The sequence below is a fragment of the Polypterus senegalus genome, chromosome 14 (assembly GCF_016835505.1).
Source record: "Polypterus senegalus isolate Bchr_013 chromosome 14, ASM1683550v1, whole genome shotgun sequence".
NCBI classification, from domain to species: Eukaryota; Metazoa; Chordata; class Cladistia; order Polypteriformes; family Polypteridae; genus Polypterus; species Polypterus senegalus.
Window position 1 is genome coordinate 114,186,966 of NC_053167.1, and position 22,242 is coordinate 114,209,207.

General features: G+C 37.0%; 1 protein-coding gene across 3 annotated transcripts in view; it reads right to left on the bottom strand.

Annotated features, from left to right (window-relative positions):
- The window catches only part of nek7 (NIMA-related kinase 7), a 173,342-nt gene that overhangs the window by 125,534 nt on the left and 25,566 nt on the right, over nt 1-22,242 (bottom strand). For all 3 annotated transcript variants that reach the window (XM_039735003.1, XM_039735002.1, XM_039735004.1), the window contains one exon: nt 14,102-14,164. In XM_039735003.1, the coding sequence (XP_039590937.1) occupies nt 14,102-14,164 (63 nt within the window). The remainder of the gene's footprint in view (nt 1-14,101; nt 14,165-22,242) is intronic.

A 22,242-nucleotide genomic window follows, 5' to 3' on the forward strand; every position in this document is an offset into this window, starting at 1 on the left:
TGCAGAGGCGTGTCAACCAAGACAGTCCTACAACATCCAGAGCCTTAAGGAACTCGGTATCTCATCCACCCGGGGCCCTGCCACCAAGGAGTTTTTGACCACCTCGGTGACTTCAGTCCCAGAGATGGGAGAGCCCACCTCAGAGTCCCCAGGCTCTGCTTCCTCGTGGAAGGCATGTTAGTGGGATTGAGGAGGTCTTGAAGTACTCCTCCCACCGACCCACAGCGCCCGAGTCGAGGTCAGCAGCGCACCATCCCCACCATAACGGTGTTGACACTGCACTGCTTCCCCTCCTGAGGCGCCGGACGGTGGACCAGAATCTCCTCAAGCCGTCCAAAGTGTTCTCCATGGCCTCTCCAAACTCCTCCCATGCCCGAGTTTTGCCTCAGCAACAACGAAGCAGCGTCCGCTTGGCCTGCCGGTACCTATCAGCTGCCTCCAGAGACCCACAGGACAAAAAGTCCTATAGGACTCCTTCTTCAGCTTGACGGCATCCCTCACGCGGTGTCCACCACGGGTTGGGGATTGCCGCCACGACAGGCACCGACCACCTTGCGGCCACAGCTCCGGTCAGCCGCCTCAACAATAGAGGCACGGAACATGGCCCATTGGACTCAATGTCCCCACCTCCCTCGGGGCGTGGTTGAAGTTCTGCGGAGGTGGGAGTTGAAGCTACTTCTGACAGGGGACTCTGCCAGCCGTTCCCAGCAGACCCTCACAACACGTTTGTGCCTACCAGGTCTGACCGGCATCTTCCCCCCACCATCGAAGCCAACTCACCACTAGGTGGTGATCAGTTGACAGCTTCGCCCCTCTCTTCACCCGAGTGTCCAAGACATATGGCTGCAAGTCCGACGACACGACCACAAAGTCGATCATCGACCTGAGGCCTAGGGTGTCCTGGTGCCAAGTGCACATATGAACAACCTTATGCTTGAACATGGTGTTCGTTATGGACAATCCATGACGAGCACAGAAGTCCAATAACAAAACACCGCTCGGGTTCAGATCGGGGGGCCATTCCTCCCAATCACGCCCTTCCAGGTCTCACTGTCATTGCCCACGTGAGCATTGAAGTCTCCCAGCAAAACGAGGGAATCCCCAGAAGGTATGCCCTCTAGCAACCCCTCCAGAGACTCCAAAAAGGGTGGATACTCCAAACTGCTGTTCGCGATACGCACAAACAACAGTCAGGACCCTTCCCCACCCGGCGGAGGGAGGCCACCCTCTCGCCCACCGGGTAAACCCCAATGCACAGGCTCCAGTGGGGGCAATAAGTATGCCCACACCTGCTCGGCGCCTCTCACCGGGGGCAACTCCAGAGTGGTAGAGAGTCCAGCCCCTCTCAAGAAGATTGGTTCCAGAGTCCAAGCTGTGCGTCAAGGTGAGTCCGACTATATCTAGCCAGAATATAGTTTGATTGCATTAACTTTTTTCTTTTCTCTTTCCCATACCTATGTATTAGTGGCGTATGTGGTTGAGTGTTTTGTGTCGTGATTTGTGTGGGTGGGAATCGCTGTAGCACAATAGTATGTATATAAGAGGTCTTGTTAGTTGTGTCCAATTTCTTATAATAATCACTTTTATAACTCAACTTTGCCTTCTCTGGTGTGTTTCTCTACTTGTGGTGGTGTAGTAGCGAAATAGTGTTATTCTCTCACACCCTGGATCATTTCTTGAAATTTTTATTTCCTCTTGCTTTAGCGCATATTATAATTATGCCGGCTCAGAGGGCGGTACAAGAGAAAGAGACATCAATACAGATACTCCTGTCTGTGTAATGACACTTATACATACTCTGCACTCTTTTGGAATGTGTAGATTGCCCATTTTCACATGAAAATGTAAGTGCCTCTTGATCTATAATAAATAAAGGCAGATAAATATGTACATATGTAAAGCAGTTCTTTGTCAGGAAACGGTGGCTATGTTTTGTAACAGAGATTTCTCAGAAACATACTCAAGTACAGCTTTTTGCTGGAAACAGGTTGTTCTTTTACTTGGTAACTAAAGAGTCATGAAAAAAAGTATTTAAAATAAAACTAATAATTTTATTAAGAACAAAGACAAAATGGAAGATGTGTTAGTACCATCAAGCTCATTCAGGTGTGTTTAATGGAGATGGAAGAAGCAAAAAGGTAACAGTTGCAAGTCTTTTCCCTGTGTAAGTTAATTTGATACTTTTTTATAACCAGATGTCTCCTTGGTATTTTAATCATGTTGTTCAATAATACTTTCGGTTATCTCGAAATTAAAACAAACTAGGAAATAATTGTCCTTGAATAAGTTAATGTAAGTCTCTCATTTAAATTATTAAATGCTAACAAATGCTGTCACACTGAACATATGTACATAAGTACACCTGAAAAAAGGGGCTTTATTAGTGATGATCTGCCTTGAGAACTGCAACTAAAAGCAAATTAAAAGTGTAATATAACTGCACAATTAATTCTTAAAAAATTTGGAAGGAGACTCGTTAATACCCCTGATGCTGAATTGTGAATCACAAGTTCAAAATAAACTTTCAGTGTAAGAGGTCAGGTACAGCAGGGCAATCATCATTTTGTCTTATCACAGTAAACAACACATAAACGTGTAAAATATTTTATAAAATCACCTCAAACATCTAGTTTATCTCTGAAAATAATCAGATGTATTAATTGTCCTATTGTTTTTTTAATCTGCGATGATAACGAAAATGAGAACTAGAACTAAAAATATTGTTTTTTGTTTTACAAAAACGAGAACTGAAATTAAGGCAGACAGAGAAGCTAAAACTAAATAAAAATAAAAATTAGTGATATGTGAATGAACTAAAACAAGAACGAAAATTGAGTAAAAACGAAAAACACAGCAACAGCATTTTCGTTTGATCCAGTTCAGTCGTGCAGAGGGGTTGTTTGTAGGTTGCCCTGAGTGTTCAGTTACATTGCGCTGTTCACTATGCATAACTTGGGCTTACAATAGTCACTTCCATAAAGGACCGTTGTTTGTTTGTTGAGTACATGTGACTCGCTGGGTTGAAGCAGTAAGCACTTGTGGTTGACGATGGCGAGTTTTGCATAGATGTTTTGCAGATAGAAAGCGAGAAAGTAACATGTGGAAATACTTTAATTACAGCGCAGATGATAATAAAAGCAAATGTAGCGTGCGAGAAAAAGAAAAGAGTCTTGGAGTTTCAGTGGAGGACCAGCTGGATCAGTACTTAGTGGAAGTCCAGCACTTCTCTGGCACCATGACTGCACTTCATACAGAGGTATGCGGTCTCACCTATCATCATGAAAAGTAAAAAAAAAAAATTCTAATAATGATAACATAAATATATTTGTCTACTGGTCTGTGCTATAAATTTTTTTTGTATAATTCCAATAATTTTGATAATTTTTATAGTCAAAATCGTTGAACTTGCGCATTTTCTGATCAAATATAGGAGTGAAACGCAAGGTGCAACAGCGACGAGACGAGCCAAGCCTCACCTCGAACTGTGCTATCCCTCACACACCAGGTTGATGCATGCAATTGGCACATGCCTGTTTCTATCACTCTGTATGTCACCAATATAATGTTTGCACACGTGTTTATTATACACCCTGACTTTCCACTGTCTGGCTAATATTTTTAATGATGTGTGTGACATATCTAATCTTGCTGATTGGACATAAAACCACGGTGAAAAGACACAAGGTGAGGCAGACAGTACTGTGCCACACTGAAGGGGGCGGATGTCAACCCAATAGGTGCTTGTTGCTGCTGTTGTTTTATGCAGAGGCTCTAGGTGCCAATAAGGTAGCAATATCAGAAAGTCAAGTGCACTGCAGTAGTCTGTTTATTTTAAAATTTTGTTCTGACTGACTGACAAAATGGAAGATTAAGACTTTTAAAACTAAAGGAAAACAAGGAAGACTTTTACCAGAAAGTGAGATTTTCATGGAGAAGGATAGGCACATGGACTTCATTTACAAATAAAGGTAAAACCATAAACGGTTATCAATTTTATTAAAAATGGGCTTAGACTAATAATAAAAAATCTAATATTTAAAAACTATATTTGACCTTAAATAAAATACTCTTGTTTTTCTTGTTATCCTTTTGTTGAACAGTCTGTATTAAAATTGATTAAAGCATCAGAATTAAAAGCTTTTAAAAACAACTAAATATTGCAATTAAGGTAAAAATTTAAGTCTTTTTTTTTCTTGTATACTACTCTTTACTTTCATTTGTATTGAATGAGTATGAATTGTGAAATTGCAACAGCAAATTTACAATAAATGGAGGATGCAGAGCAAATGCTCTCTTTCCGCTCTCTCTCACTGCTATAAATATAACGTTCTTTTTTAGCCAAATATGTGCCTTACCTATCTGTGTGTAAGCTGATGATGATATGAAACATAACCAGTACTCAATGTGCATGCTGCCAATTGAATTGCGAATAAGCCAATCTTTTGTGTTCATATATTTGTAACTCTGACTCAGAAGGAGTCAGTGCCTCACCAGCCATGAACCTCACTGCATGTCACTGCTTCAGTAGTGCCAGCAGAAATCGTCAACATACAGCCTGCTGGCACCAGTAGCCGAGGACTTGCATTGAAATATGTGTAGGCCAGAATTTGTGGTCTTGCCAACAGAAAAAAAAACTAAAATTGTACTAATATTATGTAAAATAAGCCAGAACTAAGTAAAATAAAAACTAAAAATTTAAACACAGAGCTAAATAAAAATTGTTGACTCCACTGAAAACTAGAACGAAATAAAAAATAAAAATTTATTTTATAAAATAAAATAAAAACTAAAACTACAATTAATATCAGAACTGAAATACCACTGACTGATAATCTGGCAAACTAATGGAAAAGATTCCATGGCACACAGAAAAAGAAGGGCAGCGACATCTGCTGGCCATTTAACAAATTGCAGAAGCCGCTTATTTAACAGGAAGAAGAGTAATGGCAGCTAGTGCATTCTCTAAATGTGGATGGCAGCAACTCCCCTAAACTTTTCAGGGTTCGCAGACACATGGCTGCATAAAGTATGCTGCCGGTGAGTGTTCACAGGTACATAATCCATACAATCGCAAAAGAAATTGTCACTCATTATAATGGCAAAAACAAGGACAAAGACCACAACCCTTGCTGACAGTCCAGCCAGACATAAGAGGAGTTTCACCGACAAACATGCAATTACTTGCAACCCACTGGGGATCTTGGTCTTAATTGAAAGCTTATGATGTGATACACGCTAATGAAGTAACACTCGGGGGAAGCAACAACACCCATTATCTGGTTTTGCATCTTACTTATGAGTAAGTGCTCAAGACAGTGACAGAAAGAAACGGAATCCATGCAAGACAAGGATAGACAAATGCCTGTGCAAACTGACCTATGGTTCTGTACTCACAACAAACTGATTGGTTTAATCTCAAAATATAGTGCAACACAATGTGATGGTGCCAAAAAAGAAATCCAGTGGTGACATCTCCTGAACATGTTACATCCATATGCAAACACTGCTTTTACATCTTAACATCACTGCTTCACTGAACAGTACTACATTAACAGGTAAGAAGAGTATGCGATATGTATCGTCTACAATATCTTAATTGTTGTTTTAACAATGTGCAAGCTGAAATTGGTTATTTCAATCACTTTATAAAAACAACAATTAAAAACAAACCTTGACAGTCCATGCATTCACTGTCTAACAGGACAGGCTACTTACTGCACACGCAGAAAGCGAGCACATAGGCGTGCACAGTCAGCGCACCACAAGTTAAGCTAGCATAGCTGCTTAAAAATGAGTGTGCAAACGGGACAAAACAGCCTCACAATCTAGGTCTTTAAGATTTAATTGCAAGACATGGATTATCCTCACTCACATGGCAGTGGTTTGGCTTTGAAAGGACTGTTGTTGGTCGAAAGACAGCAATCTATAAACTATGTCGAAAATCAGTTGCTGTTAAAGACACCTTGACAACTAACCATATGTGAACTAACCACTTCACAGAATATGAAGAATACAAAAAGCTTCAGGAGTCAGCTGTCCATGACAGGTCTACTCCACCCAAGGTACAAGCACAAAAACAGACACAGTAAACTTTAGCTGAATCATTCTGCAAAAAAAGTGCTGCAGGACAAGAAAAACAACAGATAGCATGACATAACAAATGCTGTCACCAATTACATCACAAAAGATATGGTACCAAATCAAGTAGTTGAGAGAGATGGTTTCAAACAACTTACTTTAGACCTAAGATACATACTGCCTGGCCAAAGACAGTTCAGTCAAACAGCTCTGCATAATTTGTCTGATTCATATCACCGAAGTCTGAGGCATAAACTACAATAGGTTTCACATTTTGACATAACAGATTTATGGTAAAGCCAAACATACGAGCCACAACTCTCCTTGACAGTGCATTTCATCAACAAAATATGGCAACTGCAAAGCTACTGTTTGCAAACATCCTAGTTCCCTGAAGACGACAAAGGCAATATTATTGTCCAAGTTCAGAAAGATGTGCTGGTCACTGCAAGAAGACTGCATGGTCTGCATGACAACTGACAGTGGGGCTAACATTGTCAATGTGTAACTGGGAGAGGGTTCCTTGTATTGGATATAGGCTTCAAATTGCCATTAGTCAGTAATTTATGTCCCTCTATAAAATGCAATTTAAGTGAAACTGATCTAGTACTGAGTCCCGTAAGTGTGAGGCAAAAAATGTTTGAATGAATTAATTAGTTCGAATGGAATATTTTTATTTCCGTAACAAGCATATGTCTATCAGGAGTGTTTTATTTTGCAAGTTGTCTTGATTGGGATTATTTGATTCCAAATAACTTTTTTTTTTCCATTATTTAAAACACTCTTACAGATCCCTGTCTCCTCCATCCCGCACCTATGGCTACAGAAGTTGGAGCAGGTGATAACACATGGGAGGAAACAAAAAAAAAATTAATTTGGCAGCTATTTAAAAAAAAAAAAACCATAGGACTTCAGAGAAGCAGAGTCTTCACACTGCCATAGAAAAAAAAGCTACTTGATGATGCCTGGGGTGGGTGGGCAGTGATGTAAATCCACTTGAGTGGTGTAAAACGCAAGAAGTATATTTCCACAAACTGGGGAAACTTGCAAAAATAAAACTGTGCATCCCTGCCTCATGTAACCATTCCGAGAGGGCTTTTAGCACTGAAGGAATTGTAATATGCAACCATGCTGCTCTGAAGTAAGATAATGTTAGCAGACTTGTTTCTGTCACACAACTTTAAGTTTCCTCAGTAGAATTTTACAATTATTTTATTTTTTTCTGGTATCTTTCTGCAACATTGGACAAATCTTGAAGTTAGTAATTTGCTTAAAAATGTTACAGGCTTGGGGTTTCTTTGTGCAATATATGACAGAACTTGTTTACAAATTCTATAGTTTTTTTTTTATGTTCAGTATACAGTAATCCCTCGCTATATCGCACTTCAACTTTCGCGGCTTCACTCTATCGCGGATTTTAAATGTAAGCACATCTAAATATATATCACAGATTTTTCGCTGGTTCGCGGCTTTCTGTGGACAATGGGTCTTTTAATTTATGGTACATGCTTCCTCAGTTTGTTTGCCCAGTTGATTTCATACAAGGGACGCTATTGGCAGATGGCTTAGAAGCTACCCAATCAGAGCATGTATTACATATTAACTAAAACTCCTCAATGATATAAGATATGCTTCCCGCGCGGTGCTTGATTGTTTGCTTCTCTCTATCTCTCTCACTCTCTCTGCCTGACGGAGGGGGTGTGAGCAGAGGGGACTGTTTACACAGTGGCTGTTTGCCTAGAAGATACGGACGCTCCTCTACAAAATGCCGCTTTATCGTGGTGCTTCTGCATACTTAAAAGCACGTATTGATTTTTTAATTGTTTGCTTTTCTTAGCAAGCGCTCTCTCTCTGTGACATTCTCTGCTCCTGACGGCGCTCCTTTGAAGAGAAGATATGTTTGCATTCTTTTAATTGTGAGAAAGAACTGCCATCTGAGTCTTGTCATGGAGCACAGTTTAAACTTTTGACTAAAGGGTGTTATTTCATGTCTAGTGGGCTCTAATAATGTTAACAGTGTGTGAGAGTTTATAAGGGCTTAAAATATATAAAAATAACCATACAAACATATGGTTTCTACTTTGCTGATTTTCACCTATCGCAAGGGGGTCTGGAACGCAACCCCGCGATCGAGGAGGGATTACTGTATAACTGAACTTTGAATTTTTACACTATATTAATACAGCATGTTTGATTTTTTTTCTTGCTTGTATGTTGCACAATTCACCTTATAGTAGAATAGTTTATATTTATCAAGACTGCAATGTTGAGACCCTGTAGTTCAAAAAAAAAAACCTTGATAAATAGGAATCTCTACTTATCTCAAAATAGAAATTACTCTAAGCCAATGCAATGCTTAAACTAGATTAAATAGATTTTGAACATGTAATGATGAATGGCTGAATAGAGTAAACAGAAAATAGTAAAAGTGATCTTATTAAAAAGATTCAAGCCAGAAAATGACAGTTTAATAAGGCACTTCTGACCCCAAAGTAGGGATTTCCCAAAAACAAATGCTTCAGTACTAATCCAGTATTACGGTTATGAAAACATAACGGAACTTTATTTTTTAATATTGTTACTACCAAGAAAGTTGGTACTGCGGTCATGCAAGACTGTGCATAGATGAATTACTTCAGAAGACACAATAATATATGAGAAAATAGATCAAAAATTACATACAAAAATGTCTCCCTGAGGTAATGATATAGCAGGTACAACTGAAAAACAGCAGATATTAAGTCTGCAAATGTTTTTTTCTGTTCATGCATGAAATGCAGGAATCATACATTATTTAAAATAAATAAATAAGAGCAAAATACAAACACAGGCTGAAGTTATTGCTAATTTTATTCCATTATGGAATTGATACAGAAACAAATTTGTCTGTGCTTTTCTTCTGAAAAGAATGACACCAAACAAATGAGGTGCGATCATTTAACTTGTATTGTTATACATTTTTAGGAGGAAATGAAAAGATAATAAGATTAACCACTTTTCCTATGATTGTTATTGAGTTCTTCTATAAATATTAATCTGTTAAAGCATTTATTTGTTTTCCTAACTAGAGTATTCAGTTCAGGGTTGTGCTGGGGTACGACTTACATGCATCGTAGTTACGTATATAGGACTGTAGGATGTAGAAAGGCCGCATGCACTAACAACAGTTGAGGCAAAAAGCTTTGATGCAAGATTCAAACAAAGTGGCTATTTGGCTCCAGTAATGACATGAGCGGTTCCATGTGTTAATACCAAAAAAAATGTATTTAGTGCTTCATTGGACAAGGCACAGCTCCCTATTAATACAATTTATACTATGTTAACAGAGATACAGTGGTGTGAAAAACTATTTGCCCCCTTCCCGATTTCTTATTCTTTTGCATGTTTGTCACACAAAATGTTTCTGATCATCAAACACATTTAACCATTAGTCAAATATAACACAAGTAAACACAAAATGCAGTTTTTAAATGATGGTTTTTATTATTTAAGGAAGGCTTGCTGTGATAGATGGAACCATGAATTCTACTGTCTACCAAAAAATCCTGAAGGAGAATGTCCGGCCATCTGTTCGTCAACTCAAGCTGAAGCGATCTTGGGTGCTGCAACAGGACAATGACCCAAAACACACCAGCAAATCCACCTCTGAATAGCTGAAGAAAAACAAAATGAAGACTTTGGAGTGGCCTACTGAATCCAATTGAGATGCTATGGCATGACCTTAAAAAGGCGGTTCATGCTAGAAAACCCTCAAATAAAGCTGAATTACAACAATTCTGCAAAGATGAGTGGGCCAAAATTCCTCCAGAGCGCTGTAAAAGACTCATTGCAAGTTATACAAACGCTTGATTGCAGTTATTGCTGCTAAGGGTGGCCCAACCAGTTATTAGGTTCAGGGGGCAATTACTTTTTTACACAGGGCCATGTAGGTTTGGATTTTTTTTTCTCCCTAATAATAAAAACCACCATTTAAAAACTGCACTTTGTGTTTACTTGTGTTATATTTGACTAATGGTTAAATGTGTTTGATGATCAGAAACATTTTGTGTGACAAACATGCAAAAGAATAAGAAATCAGGAAGGGGGCAAATAGTTTTTCACACCACTGTATGTAACTAACTAAACACACAGTAGACAAATATAACAGCACTGCTAAATACAAATCTGCACACACAAATGGTATGTCATTCTTTTGATTCTGAAGGCAAACTATCGATCATTAGTATAAACCATAAACAAAAACACACATCATATATTTGAATGGTATGTTAAGGAATGTGATGCTGCCTCACAGTTGTAAATTTATTGCGCACAGGTATTGAATGAAAGCTCAATTAATTTTCAAGTTTTTGATTTGTTCACAGGCATAAGAAATTTGATCACTGTTGTTGAAATACAAATGCTATTTAACAGGAATTCTGAAATAAAAGGATTAATGTAAAACTGACAACGATGGACAGATTTGGAAATTAAAACATCTGAGAAATTAAAACATTTCTTATATTTGAAATTTAAATAAATTTGACAAAGCCATTAAACATTACTCTTTGGTAATATTTTAATTAGCTAATTCTTCAAATATAAATCTTACAATAGAAAATATTACAAACCCAACAGATTGATTTACTGACAAACCAGACTTTAAGAGCATTTTGTTACAAAAACAGCTTAAAAAGTTGGGTTAAATAGAAATATCTGCAAGTATCTTGAAATTCATTGATTCAACAGTACATATATAATAATGTTTGAATTTTTATATTTAGTATGGATTTTAAGTAGCAACGTTTTCAGTTACTGGACAGTTGCACTGTGGCAATCACCATTTCTGCCACACGTTAAAATTCAAGCTTTGCATTGTGTTTTGATGTTTATGAATGCAAATACAGTATTAGTTTACTTAAGTGATAGTTGGGTAACTAATTGATGGCTCTACAAGTACTTTAAAGCTGTTGTTACTATTTGTATTCATATATTTTATATTGTTATATAGAAACGGGTACAATATTGTTCACTTCAATAAACCAAGGCACTTTAACAAAAAGCCATTGAATGGGATTTCTGTTTTTGCTGTGGTATTGTAAATTTTCACTTATACTGGTATCGAAAACAAAAATTCATTTCTTTTACTTAAAACAGCAAAAATTCATTTCTTTTACTTAAAACAGCTATATATTGAACAAAATAGCATTAACCATACATAACAAGAATCAAAATGACATTATTAGTTTTGTTAAGGTTTGCTCCATTTTCTAATAAATCTAATTTTCTAACTTTTTTCATTTTCATTTCATTTTCTGAAGCCACATTTACTCTTTTTGTTTTGTGAAACCCTGTGGTATTTCAGCATTTGCAGTACACCAGGAACCTACCTAGAAATGGGTCTCTCTTTGAACTGCCTTTCCCAAGGTTTCTTCCTTTTTTTCCCTACAAGGTTTTCTTTGGGAGTTTTTCCTTGCCTTCTTAGAGAGTCAAGGCTGGGGGGCTGTCAAGAGGCAGGGCCTGTTAAGGCCCATTGCAGCACTTCTTGTGTGATTTTAGGCTATACAAAACTAAATTGTATTGTATTGTATTGTACCAGTAAAGAAAAAAGACCCCTGTTCATTTCACTGAGAACGAGAACAGTGCATTTAAAAAATGGTATATGCTACATATTTTGTGCACATCCATACCTGGAAAGGGCTGGATGAAATTAATGTACTGTAGATGAACAAAAACTCACATATTGTATATAGTTAAGCATTTCAGCATGGAAATTCATAAGCACAGCAGGTCGACTTCTTTCTTTCTGTTTTCTAAAAATTAAGCTGAGCACTCTTAGCCATAATGGAGCTGCTGTCTAGGGCTGTAGAAACTAATGTCACTATTCAACTATAATTCAAGTATATGGGGAAAAGAAAAGTATTTTAAAGGCAAAAACTGACATTCATTCAAAATTCAGTATGGCTGCTTGTTTTATGTTACATCATGTTATTCCAGACATGTTATGTATTAATAAATTGTTTTACAGATGTTTTTGCAAATCACTTTCTGAATAATTTTCTTCATACTTTATTTAATAGTTAGCTTGTGCTGTCATAAGTAAAAGGTACAGGTATCTGCTTCTGAAACACTTCACAATGCATTTTGGGACAGACTTGTCTACCTTACTTACAATGCCATAGAAGCCAAAGTAACAACAAACATTTAAATAAATCTCTGGCACCATAGTATCATTCTGATCCAGATCTTGTTCCTAAATATGAGAATCCCTAACATATCCCTTTTTTATGTTATTACTTTAAATCATTCATTGCAGCACACAAAAACTATTTCTCTTTCAGAGTAAAGATAAATGAAAATAACTGTCACATTTCTGATTTCCTATTTGTTATTATAACAGCTTTAAAATCACAAATATAAAAAAGTTTTTTCAGTGTAAGTAGTGCTCATTTTGATAGCTCAGCCCCATATGCACTGTTATATGCAGTCTCTGTTTTGGGATGCTGAATTGACACATACTTCCTATAACAGCAGGACATAATGAACAAATTAAGGTCATATGTATTACACTTTTATTGAAACTACAAAGATGTAAAACAAGAAATGGAGTTTAATTCTGCATGTAATTATTTGACTGTCTGTTCAAACCAACAGCACTCAATGGGCATTCCACCTGTTCTGTTTATTTTCCGGCAACAACATTTTCATTCAGCCAAGGAAATAACAATAGCCTAAGCTTGTTATGCTTTGTTCTGTAGTTATTTATCAACTTAGCAGTATCCTCAAAAAACCCTCCAACTAATTTTTTCAAACTTTTTAAAGTTACTTTGAATAAAGGCATCTCCTAAATACACAATAATGAGGAAGAAAGATTTAAAGCATTGATATAACAACATTTAACTCGTTCAGAAATTTACTCCAAACACTTATGTAAATGGAACTAGCATAGCACTGGTTACACTGTTTTGACAGTTAGGCAAAAATATTTTCCCAGCATGGTCAGAGCGTGGGACTTTCTCAAAATGCACACCTAAGTGAGGGGCATGCTTGACCACATCACTCAAAAATAGGATATTGGCCTTAGAGCTTCTTACATAACACGCAGCATACAATTTTTAGTTGAAATACAACATGATTTGCACTATCCAGCGAGCAGTGTATCTTGTCAAAGGCTGATTTCCATTTTTTATCTGAAATTCTGATTGAAAGGCCCCTTTCCCAATGCTGCTTCAAGTCATCTAAAGGTGACTTTTTGAAAGAGAATGGCCGAAAGTAGAAACACTGCATATTTCAAAATAGTATAGTTTCTACACCTAATATTAAGAAAGATAATGGAATTCTGACAAACATTTAACAAAATTTCTGACTTGTATGAAATGGAGAAAATTCAAACCAGATATATGCATAAAAGAAAAATACTATTACATAATATTCCTAAAAACTGAGTTAAACATTATTTAATCCTTTGTACAGATAAATTTTAGGAAATAAACCAAAACATTTGCTATTGACTATATAATATATTTTTGTAACAGCATAATGCTTAAATTAAAATGTGAATCAACAGAGAAAACAGTTTGCTACAATGAACTTCTAATATTAAAGTTGTTAAGAACTTCACTGAAACTCATTTATTAAAACAATAAACAAATGTACCATGAATTAAAACTATTTTTTTTTTAAAAAACAGCTAAAGAGTAATTACACATTTCCCATTTCAGACTAACAAAAAATTGAAGCTTAAAAATCACAGAAATAATTTCCATTATCATGCACAATGCCCATTTCACAAAAAATAACTGAAAAAGATAAAAACTGAATACTATATATTTTTTGCTTAAAGAAAAGAAAAAAAAGAAAGAAAAAGTCAATCCCAGCCTCAAGGAATGACACATGGAAGCTAGTGATCTACACTCGCCTCACAAGAAACTGCATGTCTGGTACAGATCAATTGTTTTTCTCTAGTATTAGGTCTCTGTTGAGGCACCTTTAGAAAACATAATACAACACATGAAGCAGCTTTTTCTTTCCTCTAGTTTTTTACCTTAAGGAGATCTATTTCTTTGATGCAATCTGCACGAGCTTTGGCATCCATCAAGTCAAATATCTATCAAAACATCAAAAGAAAAATAATATTACAGCATATCAGAACATGGGAATGCATACAAAGTATAATGAAAGCAATAAATACCTTCACAAGCTGCACAAATTTAAAAAGTATATAATTCACCAAAATAATTATTAAATTGCACATTTTCCTATAATAAAAATGCAACATAAAAACATTTAACAACTTCAAAAATTTCAGATTATTATGCAATTCTTTAATCCTCCCAGAATTTTTCATTTCAATGATAGGTGAAGATTAACATTGCAAGGTCCTTACAAATAAAACATATAAAATACATACACACACACAATACAAACCACCAATTCAAGTCATTCTGATGAGAGTCTCTATATTAAATAAGATTCAGGACTGAAAATGCATCTAAACTAACTCAAACACCAACCAGTCAATTTTTGGACCGTGAGAGTAAATTATTACCCAAATAAACAAACAGAAGTTATGAAAGATAAAAAAATAACACAGGAATAATGTGCCAACAGTGCTCTTCATTGTTCCCTCGTGCAACATCTGGGAATGAGTCCAACTCACTGATAATCAGTTCAACAGTAACATGATTATCAATGATGCTCATAATTAAACATTCAGTTTGAGCTTTTTTATATCATAATTAAGAAGAAATAAAAGTATTTTTAAATAATTAGTAGGAAAAGGTGAAATCAACTTAAATGCATAACTATATATTTTACATGTAACATTTAACACTAATGGACTTTAGAATGGGCGGCACGGTGGCACAGTGGGTAGTGCTGCTGCCTTGCAGTTAGGAGATGCGGGTTCGCTTCCCAGGTGCTCCCTGCGTGGAGTTTGCATGTTCTCCCCGTGTCTGTGTGGGTTTCCTCCAGGTACTCCGGTTTCCTCCCACAGTCCAAAGACATGCAGGTTAGGTGAATTGGCGATTCTAAATTGTCCCTATTGTGTGCTTGGTGTGTGTGTGTGTGTGTGCGTGTGTGCGTGTGTGTGTGTGTGTGTGTGTGTGCACGCCCTGCCCGGGGTTTTAAGCATATAATGTGTGAAGCCTGAAGTCCAAATATCAAATAAACACTTTCACAAAAGGTATAACAAAACAAGTGTGCTTTTATTCAAGAATATAACTGCAGAAAAAGAACCTGTGTTAGGGTGCGATATTGACGCGCCTTTAACATGACTGCTTTGGTGGCGTAATGGTAAGAGCTGCTGACTGGTAATCAAAGGGTCACAAGTTCAATGCCACATGACTCTGTTTTGAAAAGTGAACTGACCACACGGTAATACCCGAACAATTCCAAAGCAATGTTTGCATTGATATGTGTTTTTTGTATCTCACACCCTCATACACCTTTACCATAAAAGCATCCCTTATCTACAATGGAGTGTTCGATTAGAAGAAAATATGAAGCTGGTTTTAAATTAAATGTCATTAAAGTAGCGAAAGAAATTGGTAACTGTGCTGCTGCAACAAAATTTGATGCGTCTGAGAAACTAATACGAGATTGAAGGAGGCAAGAAGATGTTTAAAAAAAAAAATAATTAAGTGTCGCATTTTTGAACGGGCGTATAAGTCAGGGTATGATTTTATGATCGATTTTTCGGGTTTCAAGTTCGACTTAAACATGAGCATATACATTATAGAGAAAATAAAATGACACCGAATTCAAAAAAACCACCACGAAAGAGAATCACCAAATTGTTAAAGCTCAACTAAACTCGACAGTGTATTGAGACAGACAGAAAAATGATTACCTTAACTCCATTAAGTGAAATTAGAAGCAAATGCGACTGACTTATCACAGAAAACAAGTGAGGTCAAAGGTCTTATTTAGACCCAACAGATTTAGAGAAGATAATTTAGAAATCCAAAATGCTTCTCTCCACAACAATTGTTTATTAAAATCTGATTTTAATAATCTACAAAACTATATTATATTAATATTTTAAATCAGTCATAACATGTTTTAAAGTGATAAAATGTCTAAAATTGAGTTGTTTTAAAGACCCAGTTCTGATGTTGCTTTTATGTTCATCAATTCTGTGTCTGATGGACCGTACAGTTTTACCAATGTTAAATAATTTTTAAGGAAATACCAATAAATACACTATCCCTTTAGTACTACAATTACAATTGTGTCTTAGTGTAATGACTCCACGTTATGTTTTAATTGTATTTCCATTTAGAACATGGCTAGAGCAGCTATAATGCAAAACATACAAAATGACCAAGGGTAGTTTGTACAGACACATGAGAAAGTTGTAAAGAAAAAGAAGTATGAATTGGAGTTATCAATAGATCTTTTAAGTTACGATTGCATGAAAATAAAAAACCTTCACGCTGCTCTGAGACAACAGACAGGACTCCTTTCTGCTTTCCTAGAGAGTAGCTCTGCTGCAGCCGTCCATAGGAAGGCTGCTCACATTGTGAAGGGGATGGGGGAAGCCATCAGGAGCCCCATCCACTTTTTGTTGAATAAGCGGTTGCTCATGGAATCCCAAATAAGGCACATTGTCTGTATTGAGAGGGAGCGTAAATTAAGGCACTACAGCCATGCAGCACTAATAAGAGTCAATAATAAATCTCTATTGCAATGAAAAACTCTTAAAAGAGGAATTAACGCACTACTTAGGGAAAACCGTTTTTTTTTTGACATTACAGTTAAATAATGTAATAATTTCATATTCACATTGTACAGGAAGTCTATGGATCATAATATATTACTACATGCTTCAAGTTTCCACCTAAAATCAATGATCAATAATTTACTTTTATCACAATTCTTTTGACTGAGATATATCTTCTCTGAATGCGGTACTGTGATAAAAGTAAATTAACTGAATAAGAGAGCTGCTGCTGTCAATCACAGGCTTGTAGGTGGCAGTAAGATATGGTGAGATCTGTTCAGTTGTACTGCAGGTTCATAGTAAAAAGTACTGATATTTGAATATAGCAATTTCAGCTTGTTGTATCCAGAAAACCAACATGCTGATCGAAGTTTATTCATTTCAATACCAGCATTCTACAATCAGAAAGATTCATTCACTAGAATATTAGTACAGAGTGAATAATTTCTGTTCCTGAGTGAATAAATCTCCCAAAGCAGTAAGAGAGCCAAAATCAGTCAGTATTTAAATGACTGGATAAAACATTTTGTTCAAATTTCAATATGCCTGCTTTTTACCATTTCTAATTAATTCATTCATTTCCAGTCTTCTTCCTGCCTTTCCCATACCATATCAAGTTGAAACTCTCCAGCATTAAAATAGCTTCTGAAATAAGTTTAAGTTGGTTCTCTACATTAAATAACTGCCACAGAACCTGAACTCCCCATGACATGTAAAAGTGCATCCAACTTATTTAAAAGCAATAGAACATTGTGCATTTACGGAGACAGGCCAGTTCTGAGTACAGTTGACCCTTGATATACGACCGGCCTGACATGCAAACAACTTGATTTACGACCAACATCTTGCGTTACGACCCGAATGCGGTCACGTGTATCCGCTTGTGTGATTGTAAACAAACAGAAGAGAGTATTCGTAAGTGTCAGCCGGAGCCCAGATACATGTGTTTGTGGATGTAATTTCGGTCAGTGCAGTGATTTATCTATATATATAATTCACTAAGACCATAGTGAGCAAGACGTATAATTGCTAAGGAAAGAAGAGAAGGTAATGAAAGCGATTGTTAAGGGATGCTTGCTAGCGGGCTGGCACGGCACATGATGATGTCATCAGGCTGAGTCAGCACCGGCTTGCTTTGGAGTGTATTATTACAGCAGTTAATAACACGACCAGCTTTGAACTGAGTGCTACTGTCATTATTAACTTGAGAAACAGCGATCACAATCGAAACGAAGAAGGAAATTGTGTGGAAATATGAGAGTGGTGTTTGTGTGACCAATCTCGCTAATATGTACAGCATGTCGAAATCCACCATCTCGACAATTTTACAAAGAAAAGATTTGCATAAGGAGGCTCCTTCTAAACAATAACCACCTTCCGTTTCATTCTCCTCCTCCTCCCTTCCTGTAGCCCAAAGAAGTCAAATTAAATGGTGAGTACAGTATGAAATTGTTGTTTCTGGTAGGCTAGGCACTTTTTATAAGTTTTTGGTTAGTACATTAGAAAAATTATTGGTGTTTTGGTAAATTACGCATATTATACAACCCTTTTTTTATTATGAAAAGGTGTTGCTGTGGGAGGTTCAGAGCACATTATGGGTATTTCTATTATTTCTTATGGGAAAAATAGTCTTGACTTACAACCAACTTGAGTTACAACCAGCCCTCGCGAACGAATTGAGTTCGTAAGTCAAGGGTCCACTGAACTTTCAACTTAATTTTCATCTTTGCTCGTATTTTTTCCATCTTCAGATGAACTGTTCCTTTGATAAGGTACAACAGGCAGTGGTGATCACAGTGCCAAATGATTAGTACAGGAGCATTTAATATATCCCACTTTATGTTCTCAGAGTCTCTTACATTCTCAGATGTTGTAGACTTACATAGCCATCAGATTCCTCTGATCCTCTATGCTTATTCTGTGACAATTTTCAAGATCCCAGATTGTTGAAAAGGCAGTTAATATGGGCTGTGATGGTGTGGGTTGGCTCCATGCTACCAGCTCCCACCAGGAGTCTGTTGAGCCCAACACCGTTGTTGATCATGACCGGATGAGCCAGGCAAATGAGGACACTCAAAAAACAAGGGGAAGGTGCAAAAGTGATCTAGTGCTTTATTAAAAACCATCAAAACCAAATCAACAATGTTAAATTTTCAGTGCAGTCCATAAAGAAAAGTTCAACAAATAATCCAATAAATTAAGTGAAAGTGAAGGTTAAAAGCAATCAAATAAATCCATTAAAAGCAAGGTTAAAACTTCCAGGCGGATATCCAATTTTTAAAATCAAGTCCCAGGTGCTTCCCTTTTTTCTAGCATTTCTTCCCCTTATCCAGAACGGACCTTACAGGAGGAGAAGACGCTAAACCTAAAGGCACAACAATTTTTCCACGAGTCCAGGTCCCTGCAACTCCATGACTACAACAAGACTCCCACTCCTGACAAAGGCTTGGATCCCCAAAGGCCATGGTATTCACTCTGGGGCTCCCAGTCCAAGCCTTGCCGACTCACACTGCCTTCCTGGACTTCCGAGGAGAGTCGCCTGCACCACCTGGTCAGTTCAGCTCCATAAATTGCTCAACTCACAAATATGTAATATTCGATCATTTTCCTCAATAAATAAATGACCAAGTATAATATTTTTGTCTCATTTGTTTAACTGGTTTCTCTTTATCTACTTTTAGGACTTGAGTGAAAATGCTTTAGGTCATATGTATGCAAAACTTTCGCAAACTTTCGAGCACAACTGTAATATTTAATCCTTGCGAAGCTTGTATCTTTATACTGCATGTCTGAAATAATGATTCAAAGATGACACGCATCATCTAATTTAAACCACAACTTGAAGCATTTACTTATTGAAAATTGCTCTCATACATTATATAAAGTGTTCTGTAGTTGTACAAAAATATTTTGGAGCTTCACATTCCAGTCACATTTGTGAATTTCCCCTTGGGATTAATAAAGTATCGATCTATCAGTCAAACAAAAACTGGAATATGATTCATAAGTAAGAGGGGTCCCAAAGGTCCTGCTTCATTCCCAAATCAGCTGACAAAGCACCCAAACCTTGTGACTGGAAATAGTGTCTTATACTAAAATCAATTAAATTCACTTTTCCCTCATCAAGCTATATTCAATACCGCAGAATGTCAAACTAAAAACAAGATTGTAGAAATTTTTGTTTAAACACAAAAAACTGCACTATCATAATGACACAAGTATTCAGATCTTTTCCTCAGTACTTTATTGAAGTATTCTGCCAGCAATTAGAGCCTACAATCTTCTGAGATTTGGCACTCTTCTCACCAGAAATGCGCTGAATACCACTGATGGAGTGGGGATTTGGTACAGAGTGGATATTTTTAAACTTCAAAGATTGTTATCCTCCTTCGAAACCTTCTTTGACTATCATCTATGAGCTCCAAAATGCTATGTTACAAGCATAGCTCTTCACCCTCAAAGTCTTCTGAGGAGCATGGAGTTCCTTACACTGGGCCTATTCCTGGATGGGCCAGGAAATCAGCACCTCCAAGACGCTGATCCTTGAGACTGCATTACAGCACACAGATCCTCTAACAGACATCCAGATTAGCAGCACAACACTGTGGAACACACAATACTTTCCCTAACATGGAAGCATAAATCTCTAGTGTTGCCTCTGTGACTGTGGAGATTGGGAACCTATTCCAACAAGTCTCCTCTGCATTTTGAAGACATCACAAATGTGTCATCTCTAACCAGAATCTGTTCATGGCAATCAAGATTGTGGTCTATCAGGCGGTGTGCATAAAGCTCTCCTCTATGAATGCAAGTCCTGAACTCTCTATGATAAACAAATCTGCTTCCTAGAAGCATTATACTTCTGCTGCCTCCAGAAGATCCTGGGCACCACTTGGTATGGCAGGATCCCACACACAAAATTTCTGGAACACTGCTCATCAACCAGCATTGCCACCATGCTATTCAGCTGTATTTTCTGCAGGACTGGACATGTTATTCACATAGATGAGTCTCGGCTTCTCTGGAAGGCTGTTTGAACTCACCAAAAGAACCCAACCTTGGGATAGCCCGAAGGATTGCTAAAAGGACCATTTAAAGCATTCTCTCATCAAGGCCTGCTCCATTCAACATAGGCAGCTCGAGACACTTGCTGTGGATTGTGTGCTTTGAAGATGGATTGTCATTGAAGGATTCAATTACTTCTAACATCAATGTACTCATCATCAAGAGGAGAAGAGAGTGGCAAGCATCTCTATTGATGCCAACTTTCTATGCCTGGGGAGCAATTGCCCTGCCTATTATGCCCCTGGGTCTACCTTTCCTGAATTGGGCTGTTCTGCAACCAGCGTACACAAAAGATATGGACTGTCAGAGATGGACAAATGGATGAACAGCATCATCAACAGACAGCCATGCCATATGTTAATAATTTTCATTTCATTACATTGTTCACTCAAACATTACTTTGTTTGTTGTCCATTATATGCTCAAACTACAACTTTTTTCCATAGCCAGACAATAAAGTTTTAACACTGAACAATGTTTATAGGCTGCACATTTAGGCAGTTCATGCAACAAATACTGTAGCTTGAGGAGGCAAGGAAATGGACTATGCAGTTTTGAGGATGAATTACAAAAAAATGCAATGGAATATAAATCTAGGTTTAAGGGAACCTGTGTGTTAATACAAGTAAACAGAATTTTCTGTGTTATGAGATGAATAATGGGTCAAGAAATTTTCAGTTCATCATTACAGCAAAATGTAAGTCATGCCTAGGTGCTGTTCGGCAGGAAGCTCACAGCATAAAACATAAATTCACAACCACCTCGATTTTTTTAGTCATTACATGTCTGTTACAGTGAGGTCACTAAATGTTCATATATAGTCTATGAGACAAAATGTCAATATACATTGTAGGTATTATTGCAATTTGAGGAAAAAAACACTAGCAAAGTGAATAAAGTTCTTTGACTATTTAGGTTAGGTAGACTTTATTATCCCAGAGGGATAAGTACAGAAACAGAACACATTGTTACAGAGATCCACTACATAAGCAAAGACACAACATTTGACAAACAATGTCACTGTATAAACACACACTCAATATCAACAATTACTTTCAGCATAAAACAATATAACAAGGCAAAATTTAACATTTAGCAGCATCCCTACAAGTAACAGAATTTTAAAATGCTTAAAGAAGCATTGAGCATTAAGCTCAAAGAATACAAAAGTTCTTAAACGTGTTGCTCTTTACCTTTGGAAACCTAAATCTGTAGCCTGATGGCAACAGCTAAAACTTAGAGCAAGAGTACCCAAAGTGGTCGATATCAACCCCCTGGGGTCAATAGTTTCAATAAAAAAATTTGGGGGTTGACAACAGCAAAAATAGACCCCTTTACTACTGCTATTTGTTTGTTACTTCAAAATATCTATGATTCCAATAGGTACCTAATTAAGA